General features: G+C 38.6%; 1 protein-coding gene across 1 annotated transcript in view; it reads right to left on the bottom strand.

Annotated features, from left to right (window-relative positions):
* The window catches only part of SLC15A5 (solute carrier family 15 member 5), a 313,596-nt gene that overhangs the window by 131,283 nt on the left and 156,836 nt on the right, over nucleotides 1-25,477 (bottom strand). Inside the window, exon 6 of the mRNA XM_044088238.1 lies at nucleotides 25,057-25,245. Within this exon, the coding sequence (XP_043944173.1) occupies nucleotides 25,057-25,245 (189 nt within the window). The remainder of the gene's footprint in view (nucleotides 1-25,056; nucleotides 25,246-25,477) is intronic.

Here is a 25,477-nt window from a genome sequence, read left to right as displayed (position 1 = left end):
TTCTTGTCTGTTTTAAAAGTAACACAGTTGCACAAACATGACTGAATCGGTGTCAACCACAGTAATATATTGTAGTAAAGATATGGCTTAATAATGTCCAGTATAACAAATCAAATCCAAATGAAAGAACTTACGAAAAACATAGTACTTTTTGCCAAGCTTTTGTCAAATTTAATAGTCTCACAGCTTTGTCTGGATGTGGTGGGTAGCCATCTCATAGAACTAAAATCAGTAATGCAGTTTGCATAGGTGCTGGCAAATTTGCTTAGATCTTGCATGCAGAGGTTCTTTGGATTCTTCAAGTGTGAGACAATGTGTAATCTGGTTATAGCTGCAGTCTGAGCTATCAAGATCTTATAATGATGATGCATTAATGCAAAGTCCTCTAAAAGCAATTATGTTCAGTTTGCTATAGCAGTCAAATGAGGAGTATGTAGAGAACTATACAGAGTGATGGCAACGTAGTCCCAGATCAGCTTTACATAAGTACATATTCAGAACTTATGTAAAATATCTGCATTGGCCTGCTTATAACCTCTGCAGAGTGCTTCATTAATAAAAATATTAATAAAACCATTATCTTCACTTTTATAAGTGGTCCAGTAACCATCATATAAAATCTTCATCTATTGTTCAAACAAGAAAGATGATGGTAAAGCATTTTTAATACCCAATATTGACAAGCAACAACTCATGGAGCATCAGAATTAAAAAAAAGTTTAAGATTTGAAAACATGGTGGCTTTTGTATGGCTGATCTCAGGCAGTAACAGGCTGGGCTGGCCTTAGATCAACTGATGCTCTAGGTGAAAGGACTACACCCCTGCAGGCGATGGCCACCACACACACACACACACACACACACACACACACGCACACACACACACACACACACACACACGCACACACACGCACACACACACACACACACACACACACACACACACACACACACACACACACACACACACACACACACACCATCTGGTGCCTCCCATCCTGGGCTACTTACACTATTCAGATTACTTTTGTCTTCCTTTTTCTCACAGTTTGTCTTGTTTGTTTTTTCAATCTTTTGATCCTATGATGGCTTGAACAAAAAATATACAAACTATTTTATTTCAAGGAAGAAATGAGCTGTGTCCAAGGCTTATTGCTCAAAGTTAACCCTATAGCAGTCCACAATAAACAAAGAATTCAAATGCTTGAGTTAATACATAAATCATATCTGGAAATCACACTGGTCTCCCTAACCCATCTTAAAATGGTAGTCACTTTCTGTGTATCCCCATCTAGTGTTGAATTAGAAAGAACATTAAGGGACAAATGACCACAATCATATACTTCAAGTTGCTGCTGTCATATGTATATACAGCATGCCACTCAACTTCTACCTGCAAAGGACAGCCACAGTATGTGTACCCCTCTGAGATCAGAGTTGGACAAAACTGAAAAAAAAGGTGCTGTCAGACATATATAAACAAAATGCTTCTTTACCCTCTCTTGAAAGATGGCTATCTGTATATGCATCTGATGTTTGATTGTGAGGAAATTGAAAAAAAATAATAATAATAATTACAGAAATGTTTACAACATGTAACTTTTAGACAGTATACTCTACAAGCGTAGTGACTGTCTGTGCACCCCTTTGAAGTTTTTGAGGAAAATTTGCTAGGTTCATTGGTTCTTAGCAGTATACCAGGCTATGGTCTCTGGTGAGACATTTTAAGCTTAGCCAAGTTACCCAACTTTTTCTTAGCTATATTGTTCCATATGTGATTAACTACTCTTACTATAGCATGTTTGGTTCACACCTTCAGCATAATCAGAACGCTATTGTGGGTAGGTCAGTTATGTATCACCTCTATCCATTACGAGGATAAGGATTAGTCCACTGATGAATTTCCTATTTCCCATCCATTGATCTAAGTTATGTCTGAGTAGGGACATGGATAAGCTTTGTTTTACATGGCTGGGAAGTCTGTTTCAGAGTAGTGGTATCCTCTAGGATATGTATCTATTCCTCCACATTGTTATGTTATATTTTTTCTACTATATAACTGGGTAGTTAAGTCTCACAGGAAAATGGTGTTGGGTTTAATGCAAAGTGAATCTAGTTTATGTAAGTAGGTGGAGTGGCATTCCTGGGTACCAGAGTTCTGTAGCTCACTGGGATATGTTAGAGGACTTTGCTGGTGGCAAGTTGGACATGAAGAGGCTCAAGAGCATCAGATTGCCTAACCCACTTTTATGTCAGTCTTTTCTGGATGCAAATTCAGACACCTCCACCTTTCTTCCCTTCCTGTGTAGTAGCTGGTCTAAATGTTTGGAAGGCATTGCATTATATCCTTGCACTGCCAGAGTGCTGCCCATTGAGTGAGGGAGCTTGCAGTGCATGGAGTTTTTTGTTCAGGCTTATGACATTGACCAGTAATCCCTTTATATTTTCGTTAGTTTGTGGTGTTACACTGGTAAGCAGATCAGGCTGGCACTGCCTGAAAAAAGGACTATGGGGTGGAGAGTGTTTTGCCAATATGCAAAAGCCTAGAAGGGACAGGTGAAGACTATCCCTGGCAAAGCAGCGTGGTCTGTTGATCATGTCCTTCCAGGCTAACTGATATTATTCCCTTCAAATGACACCAGGAGCTAAACCAATTATTGAAGACAATTAGTTTTTGTTCATATCCTTGGAGAAGGTAGAATGCTACTCAGTGCTAGGCTCATACATGCCTGGGACACATTGAGTGCATGTGTGTGCTGACCAATACTGGCACCTAACAAGCAACCGATAATCACCCTTTCTTTATTCAGCCTAGTGACTGGAGCATCACTATGTCTTACTATGGAGTTACCTATGACTAGAGTTTTTGGTTGGGTGGTAGCTACCTAATGGGCTTGACACCTGAGACCTTGTGACTGAGATTACTATGTAAAGTGGTAGACGTAACTCATGTTGCAGGCTTGGAATGTTGCTGAGGGTTCTTACTGCCCTTGTTGAGTTTAGTCAGTATTTATGGTTTAGGAAGTTAAGCTTAAGAACTGTGGCATATAATAGACTATAAATTTAATGTGAGGTATGAGAAGGTGTGTTGTGGGGTGAGCTGCTCAGTGCTCATTTGATTAATATAAACCTAAAAACTATAAGAAATAATGTTATCATCCCCAGCTCCCCACACAAGCTACAGTGATCTTCTGTGCACACCTCTGAGCAGGGCTGCTTTTAAACTAGGTTGGGGGGTGGTTAATACTGAGGCTACTTCTAAGCCTGTGTCAAAATCCACGTACACAGCCTTGGCCACTAGTCCCCCCCAGATGCTCTGAAAGTTTGGGTACTCTGGGATGCTTTTTACTCCTTATTTTATTTTTGGAAGGATGACTGTAAACTGAACAAGTGACAACAGGGTCAGTTACTTACATCCAAACAACCTCCACCAAGTAGTTATAGCCATGTCTCTGTACAGTTTAGATGTTGGATTGTTATAAGATAATGCATTTTTTCACCTTTGTTCCAAACAAACAGTTGCCCCACATTAAAGTTTTCCAAGTTGCTCCACACAAATCATAAAGCAATAAATATTGCTGAAAATACCTGGTTGATCATTGCTAGTATCACTGTAAAATAAAACAAATAAAAATAAAAATAAATAAATAAATAAATAAATAAATAAACAACAACAACAAAACAAAACAACAACAAAACAGCAATAATAATAATAATAATAATAATAATAATAATAATACAGCACTAGCATCACTGTAAAATAAGTAAATAAAATAAATAAGTACATAAATAATAACAAAACAACAATAATATTATTAATAATAATAATACAGTGCTAGCATCACTGTAAAATAAATAAATAAAATGAATAAGTACATAAATAATAACAAAACAACAATAATATTTTTAATAATAATAATACAGTGCTACCATCACTGTAAAATAAGTAAATAAAATAAATAAGTACATAAATAATAACAAAACAACAATAATATTATTAATAATAATAATACAGTGCTAGCATCACTGTAAAATAAGTAAATAAAATAAATAAGTACATAAATAATAACAAAACAACAATAATATTATTAATAATAATAATACAGTGCTAGCATCACTGTAAAATAAGTAAATAAAATAAAATAAAAATAATAATAAATAATAATAATAATAATAATAATAATACTTACCTCACTGCTTCTGTTTCACACCATTCTTCTCACCTGACCAAAATTCTGCAGATTACCTCTGACGATATAGTCAATCAGTAAAACCAGACACTAGAGATTTATATTGCTTGTTGTTAAAAAAATGCATTACATTGATGCAAGTCATCAGTCTTTTGCAGACCATTTGTACTTTGTGAGGCCTCTGCCTCTTGGCCTTTCAATGATCAAGTCTTACATGATGTTACTTGGCTTGACTGGTCAAGCCAAGTAGAGCATGTACCCTCCCGGGGTGCCCATCACACTGTGGGTGCATTGTGTTCTAACAGAGTGCTATGTTTTATATATGTATTTTTTAGGGTGCATTGTGTTCTAACAGCATGACATATTCTATATATGTATTTTTTAGAGCAACAAAACAGTGTATTTCACTGCTCTAATAATAAATGAATAAATAAATAAATGTGGAAAGAACACCTCTCCAAGCACAGTGCACTAGGGGGGTCACCTAGTAGGCCTATGCATAAGACCGGCCCTGATAACAAGCAAACAATATATGTGAGTGGATTTGACAGTCTTGAGAGGGCAGTGCATGTCTTTATTAGGATGAAATGCAACTTGTAACAAAGGGTGAAGCAAACTGATTACATTTTCTAATTAAAAAGACAAAATGGCATGCCTAATTTGGAAGTACCTGTAATTAACTTAGTGGCACCCCATGGGTTCCCTTTAAAAAGTTTAATGAAACAAAATTTAGTTTAGACCATATTTTCTGGATAAGGTAGCTAATTATCATAATGCACTTCACAATCCATTGTTTCCATAGGCTGAATTTGTCCCTTATTTTTAATAATGGGTGACCCCAAATGGGGGCTTTGAGGATACCTAATTACGGTACTGAGCATTTTTCCTGAGGATTTAGTTTACAGCAATACATTATCAGTTTCAGCTGGCTAGGGAACTGCAACCTTTTGCAAAAGACAGTAATTGCTGAAGTACTGTTCATAATGTTTTCTTTTAGTCTAGCCTTTAATTGATTTGCAGGGCTACTCACTGATGCTACCTTATGTACAGTAAAGGCTGTGGCATGTTTTATGATTTCCAAGATGCCAATTCCTCAACTGTAGATATATGATGATTTTTTGGGGAGACCTAGCTTCCTTTCCTCCTCGAAATGAAACTATGCATTAACTTATAAATTTCTGTGAGAAAGGTGTTAGGTGAAAAGACTGACTGGCATCTTAAGATGTAGAAAAGTACTGGGCAGAACATAACATTAATGCATTAATTCCAATTAGTAGTGGCAAGTCCAATATTTTCCAAATGTGCACCATCACAAAGAGTATGCTGTATAACTTTATTATTGCTGCATATATCAAGGTATGAAGAGATGAATCCAGTTTCGCTCCTAAGTGCTCTGGAAAGGTTTTGCAGCACTTAAAGAAAAGAGCTGCATTTTTCCTCATCAATTCTTTCACAGGAAACAAAAACAGTCTTTCACTGACCTAAATATCTGATATGTCACTGAATCTATTTAATAATTGTGTGACCTTTGGTGGTTATCATGCAGGGCATTGGACAATGATAAACTGTCATCTGCAAGCATTAATATTCTCATTTCTTCATACAGCTTTCAGCTGTGAATAGGGGAAGTGTGAAGTCACTTCAATAAGGAGTTCAACTGGTAGCAGAAATAAAAATGGGGACACGGGACACCTTTGCCTCATATCTTTACATATCTTGAATAGAAAGATAAGACAGATTATGCAAATTCTCTTACCTAGGGCTTGTAATATACAGCCTGGATCACTCTGATGTATTTTTTGGGAAAGTTCATTTGCCTTCTGATAGCATAGATACAGTCAAAGTGTATGTCATCAGATGTTTTCTCAAATTCTACCACAAAACTATCATATGACTAATCAGCTCCCTTACTGTTACCTCGCTGCTTACTTCAACATCTGTGTAGTAATCACTTAGTCACTATATAGCACAACTTTTTATAAACTCTCTGTGTACCTCTGATTCTCATCTCTTGGCATGATGGCTGTAGCTAAATGATCCATTTGCCTTAGGCTTATAGGCTTGCTTATGCATGTGCTGACATGATCAGAGAGTTAATATACCAGTTCATTCCAAGGAGGACTGATGAAGCCCAGCAGTCTAAAGACTGACAACTATGGATACCACATTCTGTCACAGGACAAGTGTGGTATCGTGTTTGTGGCAACAGGCTTTTGGTTTAGCATCAGGACAGAAATGGAGATAATTTATTGCTTGCACCAGACAGCACAAGGGAAGTACGTTTAACTGCAGCTCCCTTCCAGTGCTGCTTTTCCCAGTTCCTGTTGTTAATTGTGCATAGCCTACTGTAAACCTAAGCAGTATCCTGTAAAACATCTTGTTCTGACTAAGAATACTTTGATAGTTCCATTATGCTCATGGTTGGACTTCCTGTAGACTAATGCTGACTGCTATGCACATGCTTGGACTTTCTGTTTCTAACTAATGCTGACTTAGAATACTCTGGCAGTTCTGTTATGCACATGCTTGGACTTTTTGTTTCTAACTAATGCTGACTTAGAATATTCTGATAGTTCTGTTATGCACATGCTTGGACTTTCTGTTTCTAACTAATGCTGACTGAGAATACTTTGATAGTTCCATTATGCTCATGCTTGGACTTCCTGTTTCTAACTAATGCTGACTTAGAATACTTTGATAGTTCCATTATGCTCATGCTTGGACTTCCTGTTTCTAATTAATGCTGACTTAGAATACTCTGATAGTTCTGTTATGCACATGCTTGGACTTTCTGTTTCTAACTAATGCTGACTTAGAATACTCTGATAGTTCTGTTAGGCATATACTTGGACTTTCTGTTTCTAACTAATGCTGACTTAGAATACTCTGATAGTTCCATTATGCATATGCTTGGACTTTCTGTTTCTAACTAATGCTGACTTAAAGTACTCTGATAGGTTTGTTATGAACATGCTTGGATTTCCTGTTTCTAACTAATGCTGACTTAGAATACTCTGACAGTTCCATTATGCTCATGCTTTGACTTTCTGTTTCTAACTAATGCTGACTCAGAATACTCTGATAGCCCCATTATGCATATGATTGGACTTTCTGTTTCTAACTAATGCTGACTTAGAATATACTGATAGTTCTGTTATGCACATGCTTGGGCTTCCTGTTTCTAACTAATGCTGACTTAGAATACTCTGATAGTTCTGTTATGCACATGCTTGGACTTTCTTTTTCTAACTAATGCTGACTTAGAATATTCTGATAGTTCTGTTATGCACATGCTTGGACTTTCTGTTTCTAACTAATGCTGACTTAGAATACTCTGATAGTTCTGTTATGCACATGCTTGGACTTTCTGTTTCTAACTAATGCTGACTGAGAATACTTTGATAGTTCCATTATGCTCATGCTTGGACTTCCTGTTTCTAACTAATGCTGACTTAGAATACTCTGATAGTTCTGTTATGCACATGCTTGGACTTTCTGTTTCTAACTAATGCTGACTTAGAATACTCTGATAGGTCTGTTATGCACATGCTTGGATTTCCTGTTTCTAACTAATGCTGACTTAGAATACTCTGATAGTTCTGTTATGCACATGCTTGGATTTCCTGTTTCTAACTAATGCTGACTTAGAATACTCTGATAGTTCTGTTATGCACATGCTTGGACTTCCTGTTTCTAACTAATGCTGACAGAATACTCTGATAGTTCTGTTATGCACATGCTTGGACTTTCTAACTAATGCTGACTTAGAATACTCTGACAGTTCTGTTATGCACATACTTGGACTTTCTGTTTCTAACTAATGCTGATTTAGAATACTCTCATAGTTCCATTATGCATATGCTTGGACTTTCTGTTTCTAACTAATGATTAAGAAGAACAGGTACTTTGATGGATAACAGTATAGCTATGATGAGCAGCATCACTTGTGAAGTATGTTTTTGGTTTAATCACCACTGGAGAATGGAAAAGTAAACCTGTTAGTTTCCAGATCCTCATCATCTCCAGTAGTACATGTGAATGGGGGGGGGGGTGCATTTTATGTCTGTAGGAACTGTATAGTAAGAAAGGTAGGGGCAAGTCCAAGCTGAGGTCAGAGCGTTACTGTGCTCTGCAAGCAAACTTGTCATTTTGAATTGAGATAGGAGGTATAGAGACTGGTTCAAACTAATTCTGATGGGGAAGTGAAGTTATCATTAAACGTAGAAAAGTATAGCAATGCAAGCAGCAAGAACAGAAGTGCAGATAATTAAAGCACAATAGTGGATGTATTGCTGAGATGGAGAACAAAGGCAGTCAGCTATCAACAGCTCTGACTGATTGCTTGTGAGTCTTGAGGGCAATTCTTAGCATGTGCCTTGTGACAGTAATAAATTAATTTTATCTGTCAGCTAGAACCTATATTGTGTCCTGTACCCAAATGTGAAAGTCTAACAGAATGTGTCTGACACCAGAGGACTGCAGCAAATATTTTTCAGTATCTACTTACTCTGTTGCATGTCATTTTTTAAGTATTTTGCTGTGGATAAGGTTATTTTTTGCCTGCTGTAGAGAAGATACACCCAGAAAAATAAATGCCTATTTGCAAGATGAAATCTATAACTAATTACTTGATTTCTTAGAGACTTGAGGAATACTTCTAGATAAAATTGCAAGGCGATGCGTACTGTTTCCCTCATCAAGCATTAATGACCTGATTGTTCACAGCCTTGAGATATAGTACCAGGGAAGAAAGAGATAACAAATATGGTCCTTCACTGATAACATTTGTAGCTTTACATTTAAGTCTAATTAGGCCAAGACAAAACATAAAATTAAGTGTTTTCAGTTTGTCAGCAAGTAGCTTTGATTTTTGGACTGTATTGGGTAAGTGAAAAAGTAAAACAAGTATATTTATACACATTTTACCTTTTGATATATGTACTGTCTTGCAAATGAATTTAAACACAAAGACAGTACACATTTTACTGTGTTTTCAAAAACATGTCTTACAAGGCAAGTCTCGTTTTATGTAAAGTTAACCAACTTTCATTTAATTTTAATTAAACCCCCATTCAATGTTTCTGAACTGTTTTCAAATATTTTCTTTAATTCAGAAATTTTTAGGCACTGCAGGAAATGGCAAAATTCACAATATTGTCCCACTCTACTGCCTTGGGCCTACTGTAAAGTACAGAAGCAGGTTTAAAGGCCCAGCTTCGATACTACTGGCATACTTAAAAGCATGTAACAGTGTGCTAGTGAGCAGGGTAGGGATGCATCAATATGATCATGTATGTAACTGCACCACTCTTCAACATTTTTTGTCAATAAATTGCAAATCAGCACCAGAAATGTCTGCTGCACATTTCAGAGGTCGTACATGACAAAGAATGACATGCAGAGTATGCCTGGTATATTACTAGTATGTGGTAGGTGCATACAGGGCTGTTTCATAAACAATTCTGCCAGTGTAAATTTAAATACTCGAAACATGGTTCTTATTGCTAAACGTAGGTATGGGGCTAGAGCCAAGATGTGGTATACATTGCCACCTATGAATCTTGCCTTTGTTTCTACATTGGTAAGACCATTAGAACATTAAAGAGAGGGATTTATGAGCATTCAACTGGCAATTAAGAAGAAAGATGCTAATAATGCACTGGCAAAACATTCCATGATTTGTCCATAATTTAGGAAATTCGCTTTTTTTGTAATTGATGCCGTCAGTTTTTGTGATTTGTCAGGGGACTATAAAGTGCGGCTGGAATGCTGCAAGTATGTTTGGCAGATTAGATGTAAAGCAAATCAAATCCCAAGTTTAAATGACACTATTAACATCAAGTGCTTTGTATTACCACAAAGGCTTTAAAAACGCATTTGCCTGGGATTATTTTCGATTGTATAATACAGCATTTGGTTCAGAGATTTCCTTGTTCCAAATAATTAAGAGCCTATTGTTTCAAATTTTGATTTTTGACCATGTTATTGGTTGGTTTTACAAGTCATGTGACCTCTAATTATTCTTTTAAACTGATGCTTCTTTTTATTGGTAGAGTCTGATGATGTTCTGGTTTTATATTATTAAAGAACAAAAGTGCTAAATCCTAATTCTTGAGTGAAATTCCAGTTTGTGGTTTTAGTAGAACTTGCTCCTCACTTTGTTTTTTTGTTTATTCTACACTGATTTTCCTATTTTTGTCATTCTGGTATGATACTACTTACTATGTACTCCTTCATCACTCACCTGTGTGGGTGTGAAGGCTGCCAGCCTAGCTAGATATAATTTTATAGATAATTCTGTCATTTGTAAATATTAATGTAAACCATAGGTTTGTTGTCTTAAATGGTAAAAATACTGTTACCTGTGGAACTAGAAAATAATATAACAACAGTGCACTCTACTGACCAAGTCAAGCATGTTGTGACCCTTTGATGTAAACACGGCTCTGGCCAGTCTAGATGAAGGAATTCTTGCTATTGCTTTAAGGCCAGAGTAATGGCCAGAATTTGCATGCATAAATGCCCTTAATGGCTTTGCTTCCTGACCTGGTGTGAGCTTACTAAAGAATGTAGCCTGTTAGCCTGGGAACCCAAGGAAAGTGTGAAGAATGATGTAATATGAACCAGGAATGTGATTTTAAAAACAGAGAGAATCAGAGAGCATTAAGCATTTTTGTCTTGACCATCCAACTCATCAGCACTCTGCCTGTTTTGATATGTAAGTTTATCTTAGGCTTGTGCTTTCTCTTAGAAATAGCTAGAAACTAGAAAGATTAGACTGTGTTTTTCTGTGATGTCAGAACTGTACTATTGAATTATTTTAAGTATTTTTCTGTGATCTCTGAACTCTTGACAAGCACTGTGTAGTAAAAAGTATTGTCTTGTGTTTTTAATTATTTATTATTAAATATTTTTAAATCCTTTTAACTGTGGCTGTTTTGTGTAGAGATAAGTTAAGCTCTAAGAGTACATTGCATGTATATAGTGATCCTGTATCAAGTCACTCTAATAAGCCTTGACTGTTTAGTTATACTACCAATTGGATAATAATATTGCACAGTAATAATTGGACAACCTTTTAAAGGTCTTTGAGTAGCTGATAAATATTAGCTGGGTGGTGGCAGTGATTTCTACTGTATAGTCTGGGTAAAAGGAGCACAGCTGGAGAACCTGTGCCAGCCTTTCACAGGAGTGTCTGTGTGGGTGTATAAACTTATCTCAAAGTGTGTGTGTGTGTGTGTGTGTGTGTGTGTGTGTGTGTGTGTGTGTGTGTGTGTGTCAGCTACTTGGGCAGGGACATAAAGCACTAGTTGGACAGAGAGGGTGCTGGAGGTTTTAGCTTGCTCACTAGGCTGAGATCTGGACCCTATAGCTGTGCCACTGGGGAGTCTTATTGGGGACCCGGAGAGCAAGGGAGCGATCAGCCCCGGACTGACTGTGATCTCTGTGTGCTATTAAGGGAAATTGCACTTTACTGTGTGTATTTGTTATCCTTTCCTCCTATATGAGACACCCCTCACTAGTGTTAGTGGTAAGGATTGAGGCTCATTGATTGCTGGCCAGGGCACGGGCATTACATATTAATTGTTTGGCAGTGGTGGGATATCCACACCACATATCAATTGGTTGGCAAATACTAATTGGCTTGTAGTGATGTGGGTAGAGTGAATTCCTGTAGCTTGTGTACAGTGAGCTTTGAAGGTGTTTTGTACTCTAAATCATCCACACAGTGAATACTCAGAGTTCAGATCACAATTGTTTTATTTCTTTTGTTAGCTTAGTTAGTCAGGGTGAGCAGGCAGCATGTCAGAAAAGGAGTATGGAAAACTGACAAGGAGCCAGCTGGCGGAGATGTGCCAGGCTACGGGACTGGTGCATATAAACCTGACTAAGGCAGACCTGATTGCAGCCTTGGTTACAGCTGCATCAGAAAACAGCAACCAGGAAACCAATCAGACTGGCAGTGGATTTATAATATCCTCGGATAATGGACAGCTCAACCTTTCTGCAGAGGATTTAAAAATCCATCTGAAGCTAAAGAGACTTGAGTTGGAGGCCAGGTGTTCAGAGATAGAAGCCAAGGAAAAAGAGCAGCAGAGGAGGCATGAGAGGGAAATGCTGAGTCTTCATCAGAGTCATGGAAGTAATGGGGAAGGGAGTAACTGGACCCCAGAAGCACAAAAGGTCAGTAAATTTCTTCCTCAGTTTAAAGAGGGGGATAATTTTGATAGTTTCATTCATATGTTTGCGAGGGCATACAAACAGTATAGTGTTGACCATGTTGTCCATGGTAAAGCTGTAACTGTTTTGTCAAAAATGTCTGACGTTGCATGTTTTGATTATACTGCTGTTAAAAATATTACTTGTTAGAATTGTTTAAGCTAACACCTGAAATGTATAGGAAAAAGTTTTGTGAGCATAGACGCAAGGCAGATCAAAGTGTGTGTGAATATGTTGTGGAACTGAGCACTTATTTCCATAGGTGGGTGAGTGGATGTCAGGTCACCACTTTTGAAGGGCTGGCAGATCTTTTGGTGAGGGGACAAGCCCTTAGCACTTTGCCTGAGGATATGAAGATCTGGTTAGCTGACAGACAATGTGCTACTTCAAATGAGTTGGGGAAGAAGGGAGACCTATACCTGGCAAGCAGGGCAGCCCTGCACAGGAAAGGGACCCCCCAAGTACTGCTCATGGGTCTAAAGGAACCCATGGTGGGCAGCACAGACTGCTCCAACAAAATCTGCCAGTAGCAGGGGAAGCCCATAATCCAGGTACATGTCCAGGAGATAGGGTTAAATGTTTTGAATGCAACCAGTGGGGCCATGTGGCATACAGGTGTCCACAGAGGCAAGGTAAGGAACAAAAGGTGAGGGAGCCAGTAAGTGGGAAAGACAAAATGCCAATAGTAGGTTGTCTTGAGACAACATGTTTACCGAACTACCATCCTGCAGATGTCCTGCTAGGGAAGGATTTGGATGAGGCAGTACCATGTGCTTACGCAGTTACATGCAGTCAGGCTAGGAGACAAGCATGTGGGTCTGGTGGCCTGGGGGAGACCCAGACAGACTGCATACTTGCAGCCAAGACTGGTGAGGTGGTTACTTCAGGGAGGGAGCTACTCTGTAGCAGTGAGAGTGAATGTGAGCCATAGCTGCTTGTGGGTAGTGATGGTCCCTTGGACAGAGTGACTGTGAAGGTAGAGGTGAGTAGTAGTACCCAGGCTGACAGTGAGGCACCACTGTCAGAGGATGCCAGACTTCCTGTGGAAGGGGAGCTGGGAAGGGTTACAAGGAGAGAGAGAGAGAGAGAGAGAGAGAGAGAGAGAGTTGAGACAGACTCAGCTCTCAGACCCTACATTGCAAGGCCTGAGGCAGGTAGCTAGGGAGGCACCTGATTCTCAAGGAAAGGGGGAATCTGTATATTGGGACAAATGGTTACTATACAGAGAGTGGACCCCTGAAGGAGCGCTAGAAGGTGAGATCATACAGCAGTTGGTAGTGCCTAGAGCCTACCATCTGGCTCTTCTAGCCGTAGGCCATTTTATTCCCTTTGCAGGTCATATGGGCATAAAACGTACAAAGAGGCGTATTATCCAGTACTTCTATTGCCTGGAATTTCCAGAGATGTAACAGGGTACTGCAGGACCTGTGAGCAGTGCCAAAAGGTAGGCAAGACAGGAGACAAGGTGAGAGATCCTTTGATGCCTTTGCTTGTGATTGAGGAGCCATTTCAGAGAGTAGCTATGGATATTGTGGGTCTTTTGAGTAACCCAAGTTCCATGAGGAAAAGGTATATCCTAGTGGTAGTTGATTATGCTGCCTGATACCCTGAGACACTGGCTTTGTCCTCCATTGAGGCAGAGAAGGTGGCAAATGCTTTGTTAGAGATTTTCAGCAGGGTAGGTTTCCCAAAAGAAATATTGACTGACAGACAGAGGTGCCAATTTCATGTCAGACCTGCTGGCTTGTCTGTGGAAGTCCTGCAGGGTGAAGAACATGAAGACCACCCTCTACCATTCCCAGACTAATGGTCTTGTTGAGAGGTTAAACTCTACAATCAAGTCCATGCTACGGGCATTTGCAGATCAGTTTAAGAGGGAGTGGGACAAATATTTTCCCCATCTGTTTGCTTACAGAGAGGTTCTCTAGGAATCCACATGTTTTTCACCCTTTGAGTTGCTGTATAGGCATAGGGTGAGGAGACCTCTGGATTTAATTAAAGATGAGTGGGAAGGTGAGTGCGAGTCTCACAAGGATTCTATTGTGGCTACGTCCTAAACCTCAGGACAAGGCTCAGGGAACTCATGGGTGTTGCCCAGGAGTACCTGGCAGAAGCCCAACAACAGAAAAAGGTGTGGTATGACAGGAATGCTCGAACTAGAGAGTATGCTGTGGGGCTGCAGGTAATGGTTCTCATTCCTGTCAGACACAACAAGCTGAAAGCAGCTTGGGATAGACCCTACAAGGTGGTAAGAAAGGTAAGTGATGGTAACTACATGGTGGAACTGCTAGGCAGAAGGCAGGGGCACAAATTGTACCATGTTAACATGATGAAACCTTACCATGATAGGGAGGCCCTTGTGCTGAGCATTTGCAGTGGATTGCAGGAGGAGTCTGAGGGAGATCTGGGGACTGATCTCCTCAGTGAGGCTTGGGCTGACACCTCAGTGGAAGGGGTAGCAATGTCCCAGCAACTATCTCCTACCCAGGTTTGAGAAATCCGAGCAGCTTTGCAGGTATTTGGGGACATGTTCACTGGGAAACCAGGGTGAATCCACCTGGGGCAGCACCAGGTGGATACAGGACCCCAAAGGCCTATTAGGCAGGCCCCTTAGAGAGTGCCTGAGAGAGTCAAACAGACTCTGAGGAAGGAGGTACAGGAGATGTTGGAACTAGGGGTGATTCAAGATTCCAACAGTCCCTGGGACTCTACAGTGGTGCTGGTGCCAACAGGTTCTCTGTGGACTACAGGAAATTAAATAGTCACACAGAGTCAGATGCTTACCCCATGCCTAGAACAGATGAGGCCCTAGAGCAGCTGGGTGGGGCTAAGTATCTTACAACCATTGATCTTACCAAGGGTTACTGGCAGGTGCCCTTGACTCCCAGTGCTAGAGAAAAGTCAGCCATTGTGACTCCTTTTGGCTTGTATGAGTTAACAAAGATGCCCTTTGGGATGAAGAATGCCCCAGCCACATTCCAGAGGCTAGTAGATCATATCCTAGCAGGAGCAGGAGGGTTTGCCCTTGCTTACCTAGATGATATTGCCATCTACAGCCATTCCTGGACAGAGCACCTTCAGCATGTCAGGGAGGTGCTGGGCAGACTACAGAGGGCAGGGCTGACCATTAAGCCGAGCAAATGTCAGATGGGTATGGCAGAGGTCTCCTACCTAGGACATAGTGTGGGGAGTGGTAAGATAAGGCCAGAACCTGCCAAAGTGGAAGCCATTCAGGCATGGCCAGCACCTGTAACTAAAAAGCAGGTGAGGGCATTTTTAAGGACCCCGGTTACAACAGAAAGTTCATTCCCAGTTATAGTACCATAGCTGCTCCCCTCACAGACCTGACAAGGAAGAACAGGCCAGATAAGGTAGTGTGGACCCCAGTATGTGAGCAGGCATTCCAGAAGCTTAAAGAAGCTTTGGAAGGACCCTCCTGTGTTAGCCAGTCCAGATTATAGCAAAGAATTTGTTGTGCAGCTGGATGCTTCATACCATGGGGTGGGGGCTGTACTTAGCCAGATTTCTTCAGAGGGAGAGGAGCACCCAGTGGTTTATCTCAGTTGTAGGCTCCAACCCAGGGAGGAATGCTATGCAGCTGTAGAAAAGGAATGTCTAGCCATAGTGTGGGCACTGCAGAAACTTCAGCCTTATCTGTATGGAAGGAAATTCACTGTTATGACAGATCACAACCCCCTAACATGGTTAAATAGAGCCACCCAGCAAAATGCCAAGTTGCTAAGATGGAGCCTTGGGTTGCAAGCATATGATATGTCAGTGCAGCACCGCAGTGGGATTAGCAATGCCAATGCAGATGGGCTCTCAAGACAGGGAATGGGGTAAGGTATACTCAGATAGACCTAACCCTCTCAAGCAGTGTTTCTCAAGGTTCACTTGAAAAAATAGCTCGAGTTCTCCAGGGGAGAAATGTAAAGGCTGCCAGCCTAGCTAGATAGAATTTTATAGATAATTCTGTCATTTGTAAATATTAATGTAAACCACAGGCTTGTTGCCTTAAATGGTAAAAATAGTGTTACCTGTGGAACTGGAAAATAATGTAACAACAGTGCACTCTACTGACCAAGTGAAACATGTTGTGACCCTTTGATGCAAACATGGCTCCAACCAGTCTAGATGAAGGAATTTTTGCTATTGTTTAAAGGCCAGAGAAATGGCCAGAATTTGCATGCATAAATGTCCTTAATGGTTTTGCTTCCTGACCTAGTGTGAGCTTACTAAAAAATGTAGCCTGTTAGCCTGGGAACCCCAGGAAAGTGTGAAGAATGATGTAATATGAACCAGGAATGTGATTTTAAAAACAGAGATAATCAGAGAGCATTAAGCATTTTTGTCTTGACCATCCAACTAATCAGCACTCTGCCTGTTTCTATATGTAAGTTTATCTTAGACTTGTGTTTTCTCTTAGAAATAGCTAGAAACTAGAAATATTAGACTAGGTGTTTTTCTGTGATGTCAGAACTGTACTACTTAATTAAAGTATTTTTCTGTGATCTCTGAACTCTTGACTAGCACTGTGTAGTAAAAAGTATTATCTTGTGTTTTTAATTATTTATTATTAAATATTTTAAACCCTTTTAACTGTGGCTGTTTTGTGTAGAGATAAGTTAAGCTCTAAGAGTACATTGCATGTATATAGTAATCCTGTACCAAGTCACTCTAATAAGCCTTGACTGTTTAGTTATACTACCAATTGGATAATAGTATTGCACAGCAATAATTGGACACCCTTTTAAGGGCCCTTGAGTAGTTGATATATATCAGCTGGGTGCTGGCAGTGATTTCTACCGTATAGTCTGGGTAAAAGGGGCCCAGCTGGAGAACCTGTGTCAGCCTTTCCCAGGAGTGTTTGTGTGGTTGTATAAACTTATCTCAAAGTGTGTGTGTGTGTGTGTGTGTGTGTGTGTGTGTGTGTGTGTGTGTGTGTGTGTGTGTGTGTGTGTGTGTGTGAGCTACTTGGGCAGGGACATGAAGCAGTGGTTGGACAGAGAGGATGCTGGAGGTTTTAGCTTTCCCTCTAGGCTGATATCTGGACATTATAGCTGTGCCAGTGGGGAGTCTTATTGGGGATCTGGGGAGCAAGGGAGCGACCAGCCCTGGACTGACTGTGATCTCTGTGTGCTTTTAAGGGAAATTGCACTTTACTGTGTGTATTTGTTATCCTTTCCTCCTATATGAGATGCCCCTCACTGGTGTTAGTGGTGAGGATTGAGGCTCATTGATTGCTGGGCCAGGGCACAGGCATCACAGGGTCTACTGAGAAAGGTCTCTGCTCTGTGTAACTAATCTAACAGTGTCCCTCCAGGTGAAATCCAATTCTATGATAATCCCTTCCATCAGTTTGAACCCCTTGATGAATATCAACAGTATGAAGGAAAGGTGGTATGTTAGTGACTCATCTGACTGCCTCAGTTTAAGCTTATGTTGCAGCACCATCTCCTGCATTGCACACCACAGCCTAAACTACAGTAACATACCCTTATCACTGGTAGCCCAGTTATCCTCCTTCCTCCTCTATGACCCTTCTACCCCAATACTCCAGTCTCCACTGATATTATGCCGATAGCATTTTGTTTGGTCCTTTAGACCCTCTTCCTGCATGATGCAAACTAAAATCACTTCAGCTACTACCAGTCCTAACATCCATTGACTGGAACAGTCCTCCTCATATGTTTCTCCCCATCTCCCCAGTGATATACATATATAAGAGTGCACTCTTTTCCACCGAGTTTAGGACCATATGTTTGCATTGCTTCTTTACCACCTTTCTTTTGAATCACTCACACACACACACATACATACACACACACACACACACACACACACACACACACACACACACACACACACACACACACACACACACACACACAGTTTTGTCACTAAAGGAAGAATACTGCAAATTTTCTTTAGAGATAAGCAGTACCTAGGTTTCTAAGTGTATATCTCACATTGGAAGATTCATCTGAATGCCTTCTACAAGATTTTTGTTCAGACTGCATCATTAACAAGGGAGGTACAGCTACTCATCTCCTTAAGATGCATTTTTTGCAATCACCCTGCATACTTATGCTTCTGCTAGCAGGTTATAAACATTATGCCTATCATTGTAGTAAGAGTAATAATAATATTGGACTGTGTTTGATATATAAAAATCTAAATATAAACATTGTAGAGAGACTGATTATATAGACTGAAACAACTGCTAAATAGACTAGGACAGCATAATTTCAAGACAAATAAGTACAAATATATATAAAAAAATCAGAAATTCATTGGTCATACTCTAACATCAGAGAACCTGAAACATGATTCAGAGAAAATATGTGCATGCCTCTAACCAAGCTGCCACACTAAGCAGCAACTTGGGAATGGAGTTTTGAATAGGAAAACAGTTTTGAAATGATCAAGAAACTAGTTCTAGGTACTCTACCATTAAAACTCTATAATGTGAATAAGCCAACTGTTTTGCAAGTAGATGCTAGTGAGAATGGTATATGAGCAGGAGAAAAGTCAAATTGTCTATGTTTCAGCAACATTTACAGATGTGCAAAAGAGAGCTGCTAGAATAGCAATATGTACAGATGGGAAAAATTCTAGAAATATGACTAAGATAAAGTTCAGGTGGAAACAGCATAATAACACTTGCAAAAATATTTAGAAAGTTGTTGTACAAAGCACCTCTAAGATTGCCATGAATGCTATGCAGCCTTGAGAAATATGATCTGAAAGTGAAATACAGTGTAGGCAATGAACTATACATAACAACTATGATGAGTAAAGTATATTACTAGACATGAACAAAGAGCTGCTGGAAGGCTCTGTGTCCATGGCTTTAAGGGATGGAGGCCTGACTACAACTCACCTGTCCTGAGTTTGACAAGCAGCTCAGGCACTGGGGGGTGCTGGGTAGGTTGTTGGGAAGAAGTGGTTTTGTCAGCTTGCCAACACCGGGAGGGATTTTATGCTTGCAATATGACACATCTTAAGTGACTGGGATAGTGCCATAATTGTGCAACAGATTTCCATTAGCAGTTTGATAATGAAAGTGTGAGAGATATATATCTGATAGTACATATAGAGATTTACATGATGTTATTAATACCACCTAAATACAAGCAGGACAATATGTATGGCACAGCCAGCTGCTCTGCTCCCCTTCCTCTTTTTAACCCATGGCTAGTGTGGTCCCACCTCAGGAGATTGCATCAGAGACATTAAAAGTAAAAATGGACCATCTGATGGTCAGCTTGGATCATGCTAAGTGGAGGAGAGCAATTCAAAAAAAGACCTTCTAGAAAAAGAAGTAGAGGGTGTCTGGGCAATTCCACAGTTATCAGTAACCAAAGAAAAAGAATTTCAGTGAGGTACTGGCACTGACCTAGCAATTCAGTTACTGGAAGCTATGTTGAAAGAAAATGTTTTTTCTTTTCTTTTCTGGTACATATTGACACGTATGTATTTGAATTGTATGATTTTTTATTTATTTATTTTTTTATTTTAACCATTGATGTATTAAGGCTCGATCATAGCTTAATATTTGTGGTATTTGAATACTCTCTTTTTATTATTTCTGTTATACTTATCAAAATAAATAAAATGTGTTTTGAAAAAAAAAAAACACTCGTCTTGATCCAACATGTTGCTAAAGACAAACTTTCAAAAATCTGAAAGGCTGACTTTTGTAACAGATTCTGTTAAAAACAAGAATATATTTCTGTTATTCATAATTAAAAAATTATGGCATGTGGTATTCTCAGCAATGGATCAGGCCACATTTTATCTGACAAGTCCTATTGTGAGTTAAAAGACACTAGAATTAAGACACTTAATTGTAAATATTTTTTTCTTTCAGGATCAATAAATATTTTGAAAATATATTTGTCTGTCTTTAGTTCTATTTCACATACAGAATTCATTATTCTCATGTAACATTTCAAGGCTCAGTAATATCAGAATGATTCTTACTAAGCTTCTTTAGTATGAATAATAACAGGACTCCCCTGGTCTGTAGGGATATCTCCTATTTCTCAAACTGAATTATATTTACTGAGTATTTTTGACTATACAGTGTTATAATGTTCTCTTAATTTAGTTTGTATGCAATATGATCAATCTTATATCTACGTGTTCTATAGAATTAGCATTTTACAAAAATGTCAGTCTTAGTTAAGGTTTACATTATAACTCGTATTTTGACAAAGTTGCAATAGTTATAGACACTTTGGCATTCCATGGCATAATAATAAACCAACAGCCTCTTTTTACTAGCATACATAGTACTGAATTCAATATCATCTGGTTAGCACACGTTAACTGACCATTGGGATAATAATTAGTACAAGGTACTAATGTCTGATTTGTTTAAATTATATGTCAATGACAGTTTTCAAACCCCTGAGATTACTAGTTTGGACAAAAAAAATAGTTACCTTCAGTTTCAACATCTCTATTCTCACCTCATTCAGCAGAACTTTGTCCTAATATGAAGATGCCTGCGTTATTCTTTCAGGAGATTTATTACAGTACTGAATTATGTAATGTCAAAAAAATTCATTTGTCTTTAAAAAACACCAGTAAATTTTAAAAGTTTGTATTGGATCATTTTGTCCTTTGTGGTTAGAAAAAAGAAATGGATTTTTATAGCTCAATCAAAATGCTGAAATTTCTTGCATGCTTATGCCAGAGTCTACCACTGCTGGTAGAGGGGCTATTAAAGAAATATTTGAATGTGTCTGCTTCATGTTTGCTTGAGCTGTATGTTGAATATGTTAATAGGACCCTATAGCTGTGCCAGTGGAGAGTCTATATGTTAATAGGTTAAGTTAGTACTGTGGAAAATTACTTTGTTACTATGGCTACTAACTGCTGTGTTTTAGAACTTTGGAATGTTAAGAATGTACAGATCTTCCCTTGTAAAATGGTGGCTTTATTATGTTAATTTCATTACTGCTTATGAAGACAATACTTAATGTGTTATTATATGTATATATTAGTTGCTTCCTGCTGGATTAAATTGGGTAGTGCAGGCTTTTCCCTATGGGAATGTCTAAACTCATATTTACTTTGTATATGTTGTCTGATATAGCTTTCTTTCTTTTTATGGAAAAGAATAAAACTACCGGAACAGATATTTAGTAATCTTATTTAAAACAAAATAGATTTGCTTGATAATGACAAATGTCAATTAGCCTATTAATCACAAGAAAAAAAAATCAAACATCTAAATTATATATCTGCTTGAGAAGAAAAAAAGAATCAGAGATTTAATAAGATCAAATGGATAAAGGACAACTGATAAAATGAAATAAATTATAAACAATTATTAAAAACATATTCCTTTATGGACCAAAAACAAAAAGACTACATATGTAATATACTACATTACCCAAATTTAATTTAATTATGTATAGGAGGGTTATTTCCAAGCAGAAAGAAAAGGTATGTGTGTCAGGTCATGAGATATTAGACATAAAAATGTACTGTAGAAAGGCACATTGGGAGTATTCAGAGACATTTACTTATTTATGTTTGGTTACCAGGCAGTACAATGATCTTGATGGACCAATTTCATGCTCATCCCGGGTAATTACAAATACAGTAATATGGCAGTAATAGAAAAATATACAATATCATTCAGCATTAAGCAAAGTAGTACACTAAGTGGCAGCATACATGGAGGAGGCAATTCAGAAACACAAGTAGTGTGGTTAAGCTACTAAAAGCTACAGGTAAAATGCACCATATGCAAATCACTGTATAATGCTATGTAATGCTATGTAAAAGAAAGCTTACAAGGAATTGAGGCTAATCACATTTGCAAATAGAGACATTTAACAAGGCAGTGAGTCAGAGATATACACAGATTGCACTATGTGATGTTCATCTGTTCTGAATGTCGTAAATCTTCAGAGTCGAGGTGCTGCATGAGCAATATGACGTTACTGATAACTGCAGCTAGAGGATTAAGGAGAGGAAAATATCACTTTTGGAACAGATATTTAGTAATTTTATTTTTTTTAATTTTTATTACACTATATTTGTAATCATTTCTTTCATACAGTATAATTCTATGATGGAGTAGACTTTTACAATGATGTCAGTATTATATTTGTCAAGGTTGTGATGTATTATTGTTTTTTATTTTTATTTCTTTATTTGGGACAGTATAAGTGTGCTTATAAAAATTATTTATTTTTTAGATATGCTCCTGACCATACATACAGAAAGTTAAAACAAGCAAACAATAAGATCAGCTCTGTGGTTTTGAGGGATAAAGTCCTGACTAAGTTCCTGGTGTACTGGGTTCAGTTAGTGGTCCAGGTACCAGGTGTACTGGGTTCAGTTAGTGGTCCACGTACCAAGTGTACTGGGTTCAGTTAGTGGTCCACGTACCAAGTGTACTGGGTTCAGTTAGTGGTCCAGGTACTAGAAGAGCAGGAGTTTGGGGAAAGAAGATTGGTAATGCAATTCCTGCTCAGTTTTCTAAGGGGGGAGGGTTGGGATTGTGTATGCCTGAGGTACACACTTCTTTCTAGAATTCCCAGTGAAGACCATAGATGACACAGAGGCACTTGCTACAAGGGGACGGGAGGCAGGACCTTTGAGGATTATAGTACTCATAGAAACAAGTAAGACCTTTCATAAAGGCCCCCTAAAGGTCTCCCCCTTGAGTGTCTATAGGCAGACATATAGTGAATGTAAGGAAAAAAGAGGGGATCTTGCATGGATAATACACTACTCAAGGTGCTTGATCCCTCCCTGAGGTGAATAAATATGTCACAGGGCTTTTGCAGTTTGGTGGAATAAATAGGTCAGCTAAATGGCTAGGGAGGATGTTCAATAATCCGAGGAGGACCACAGAGAGAGAAAGAAAGAGAGAGAGAGAGAGAGAGAGGGAGTGAGGGAGACAAAGACAGCGAGAAAAACAATAAATATTTTACATAGTAATTATCATACTTAGATTTGTAAACATGTATTTACAGTTCACATAATGAATGCTTAAATGATACTTTCCTCAGAAGAAAACTTATATGACCGCACATGCCAGATAATGAGCTGCAGTAGAATGCACATCGCCAACCAACCAATCAGCCAATCCCCTCTAGCCACTGCCATTATAAAATGTGGTTATTCACTCACACAGTTTGCACCTCAACTTCCCCTCACAGACCATATAGTTACTTGCTTGCTTGATCAGGCAGCTGAATGTTTACAACATGATTCATTTGTTTTTAAATGAAGATTAGTATCACACATGTAGCATTTTACAATTAATTGTTTGCACTGTAATAAACTGCTTGCACTGTTGGTTCAAAGTAAATGAGATGGAACTGTGTAGCTTGACCATCCCCTCTAAAGGAACTTGAGGTCTAAGGTACTACATTGTTGCTGGTTTGCATGTTATTTGTGATGTACAGTTGCTTTGTAGAACACACGTCTGCAGAAACAAAGCAGTCAATAGCAACACATCAAAAACTGCTAGAACTGTCACCTCCATGAGTATTCTGTGAGCTCTTCCTTAAACTCCATTGTTGGCCTGCAATGTTGCCACATCTCAGTAAAAAGGATGTGGCTACTTTGTTGAAGAAACAGCATCTCACACAACTGGCAGTGATTATTTAAGTGTCCCATCATTGGGCTTTGTAAAATTGTACAAGTCCTCCAGCATTGCAGTAGGGTATGAGTCACTTCCCTTGTTACAGCATACACTTTTTTTTTGAAAACATACAGGAATATTATTCCTCAGAAAACATAAGACTATTATCTGGAAGAGATGAATTACAGATTGATTATGACAAGTGTTTTGGATGAGAAACTGTTTTAACTCTATTGGTTCAGCTATTGCATTCTTGCAAGCAGTACAAGTCAATGCAGTAGAAAGGCATGTTTTTTAAGGGAAATTTCTAATAATTTTAAACTCCCTGTCAGATGATAAAAACTAATGTTGAGACAGAATAAATATTCAGTAACATTTTACACTCTTTATGCTGATTTTTCACATTGAAGTGCTGCCTACTTGTTAAAGTACAGTATGAGATCTCTTCACTTTCAGATTGTCTCATGTACAAATGGAGATGATATATTCATACCCTATTTAGGTGAAAGTCATGTTGGCTTTCTTAGACCAAATCTTCACCATTACCACTCTTTTCTGATGAATGACCCAGTCTAATATTGTAAGACCTTTTAGTGGTATCTACTTCCTTCTCAGACAAAGTGTATAGGAATTTGCTGTAGACTAGACACCACTTTTGAAAAGTAATATCACAGACATAGATTTACCAAATGATGTGTTAGTAAAGGTTATTCTTTTTGAAGAACAAATATGACCAATGCCTTTGTTTAACTATCATGTGCAACCGATAAAACATATTCCCAGTTTAACTACCTGCCACTAAGAAATCAATGGAGGTAGGCTAAGGAAAACAGGTTGTCACTTTCACAAATCATTGGAGAGAAAATATAAAGTACAGGATTCAATGCAGCTGTACTGTAGAAGTTTGTTGTGCCACAAACATTTTCTACCAACTAGAGGTTTAGTGATTTACTCATAAATTGCAAAATTCTGACACCGAGTTAACAAACATACAAATAATGAAACAAAGAAAACAAGGGAGGTACTTACATGCAGGGGTTACCAGAGCCTCAGCCAATCCAAGCAGGATATACTGAGGAGTCAGCTGAAAACATGACATGGAAGATACCAGAAGAACTTTGCCTGAAAGAGTCTGCTCTACCAGAGGAAATTTCTTTCTGTACATCTCTGTGAAGCCAGCAACCATTACTGACAGCGCTGCACATATGTAACCTCCAACTAGACAAAAAAAAAAAGACAGAGAGAAGTAGAGCATGCTAAGTTATCTGTCATTGAAAAGGTTGATGCTAATATGAGGTGCCCAATCTAATCATACAAATGCATGAATCGGCATGAAACTAAAATTAGCAAATTGATCTCTACAAATGCAGCACTGTAACAGCTGTACTTAGAGATGTGCTGCAACAGAAATCATTTCCAGTAAAGATGGCTTCTAAGGGTTGTTTACCTT

This window comes from Protopterus annectens, chromosome 11.part0, assembly GCF_019279795.1.
Source record: "Protopterus annectens isolate FY-2018-M chromosome 11.part0, PAN1.0, whole genome shotgun sequence".
Classification (NCBI taxonomy): domain Eukaryota; kingdom Metazoa; phylum Chordata; order Ceratodontiformes; family Protopteridae; genus Protopterus; species Protopterus annectens.
This window is presented reverse-complemented; position numbering and strand designations above follow the sequence as displayed.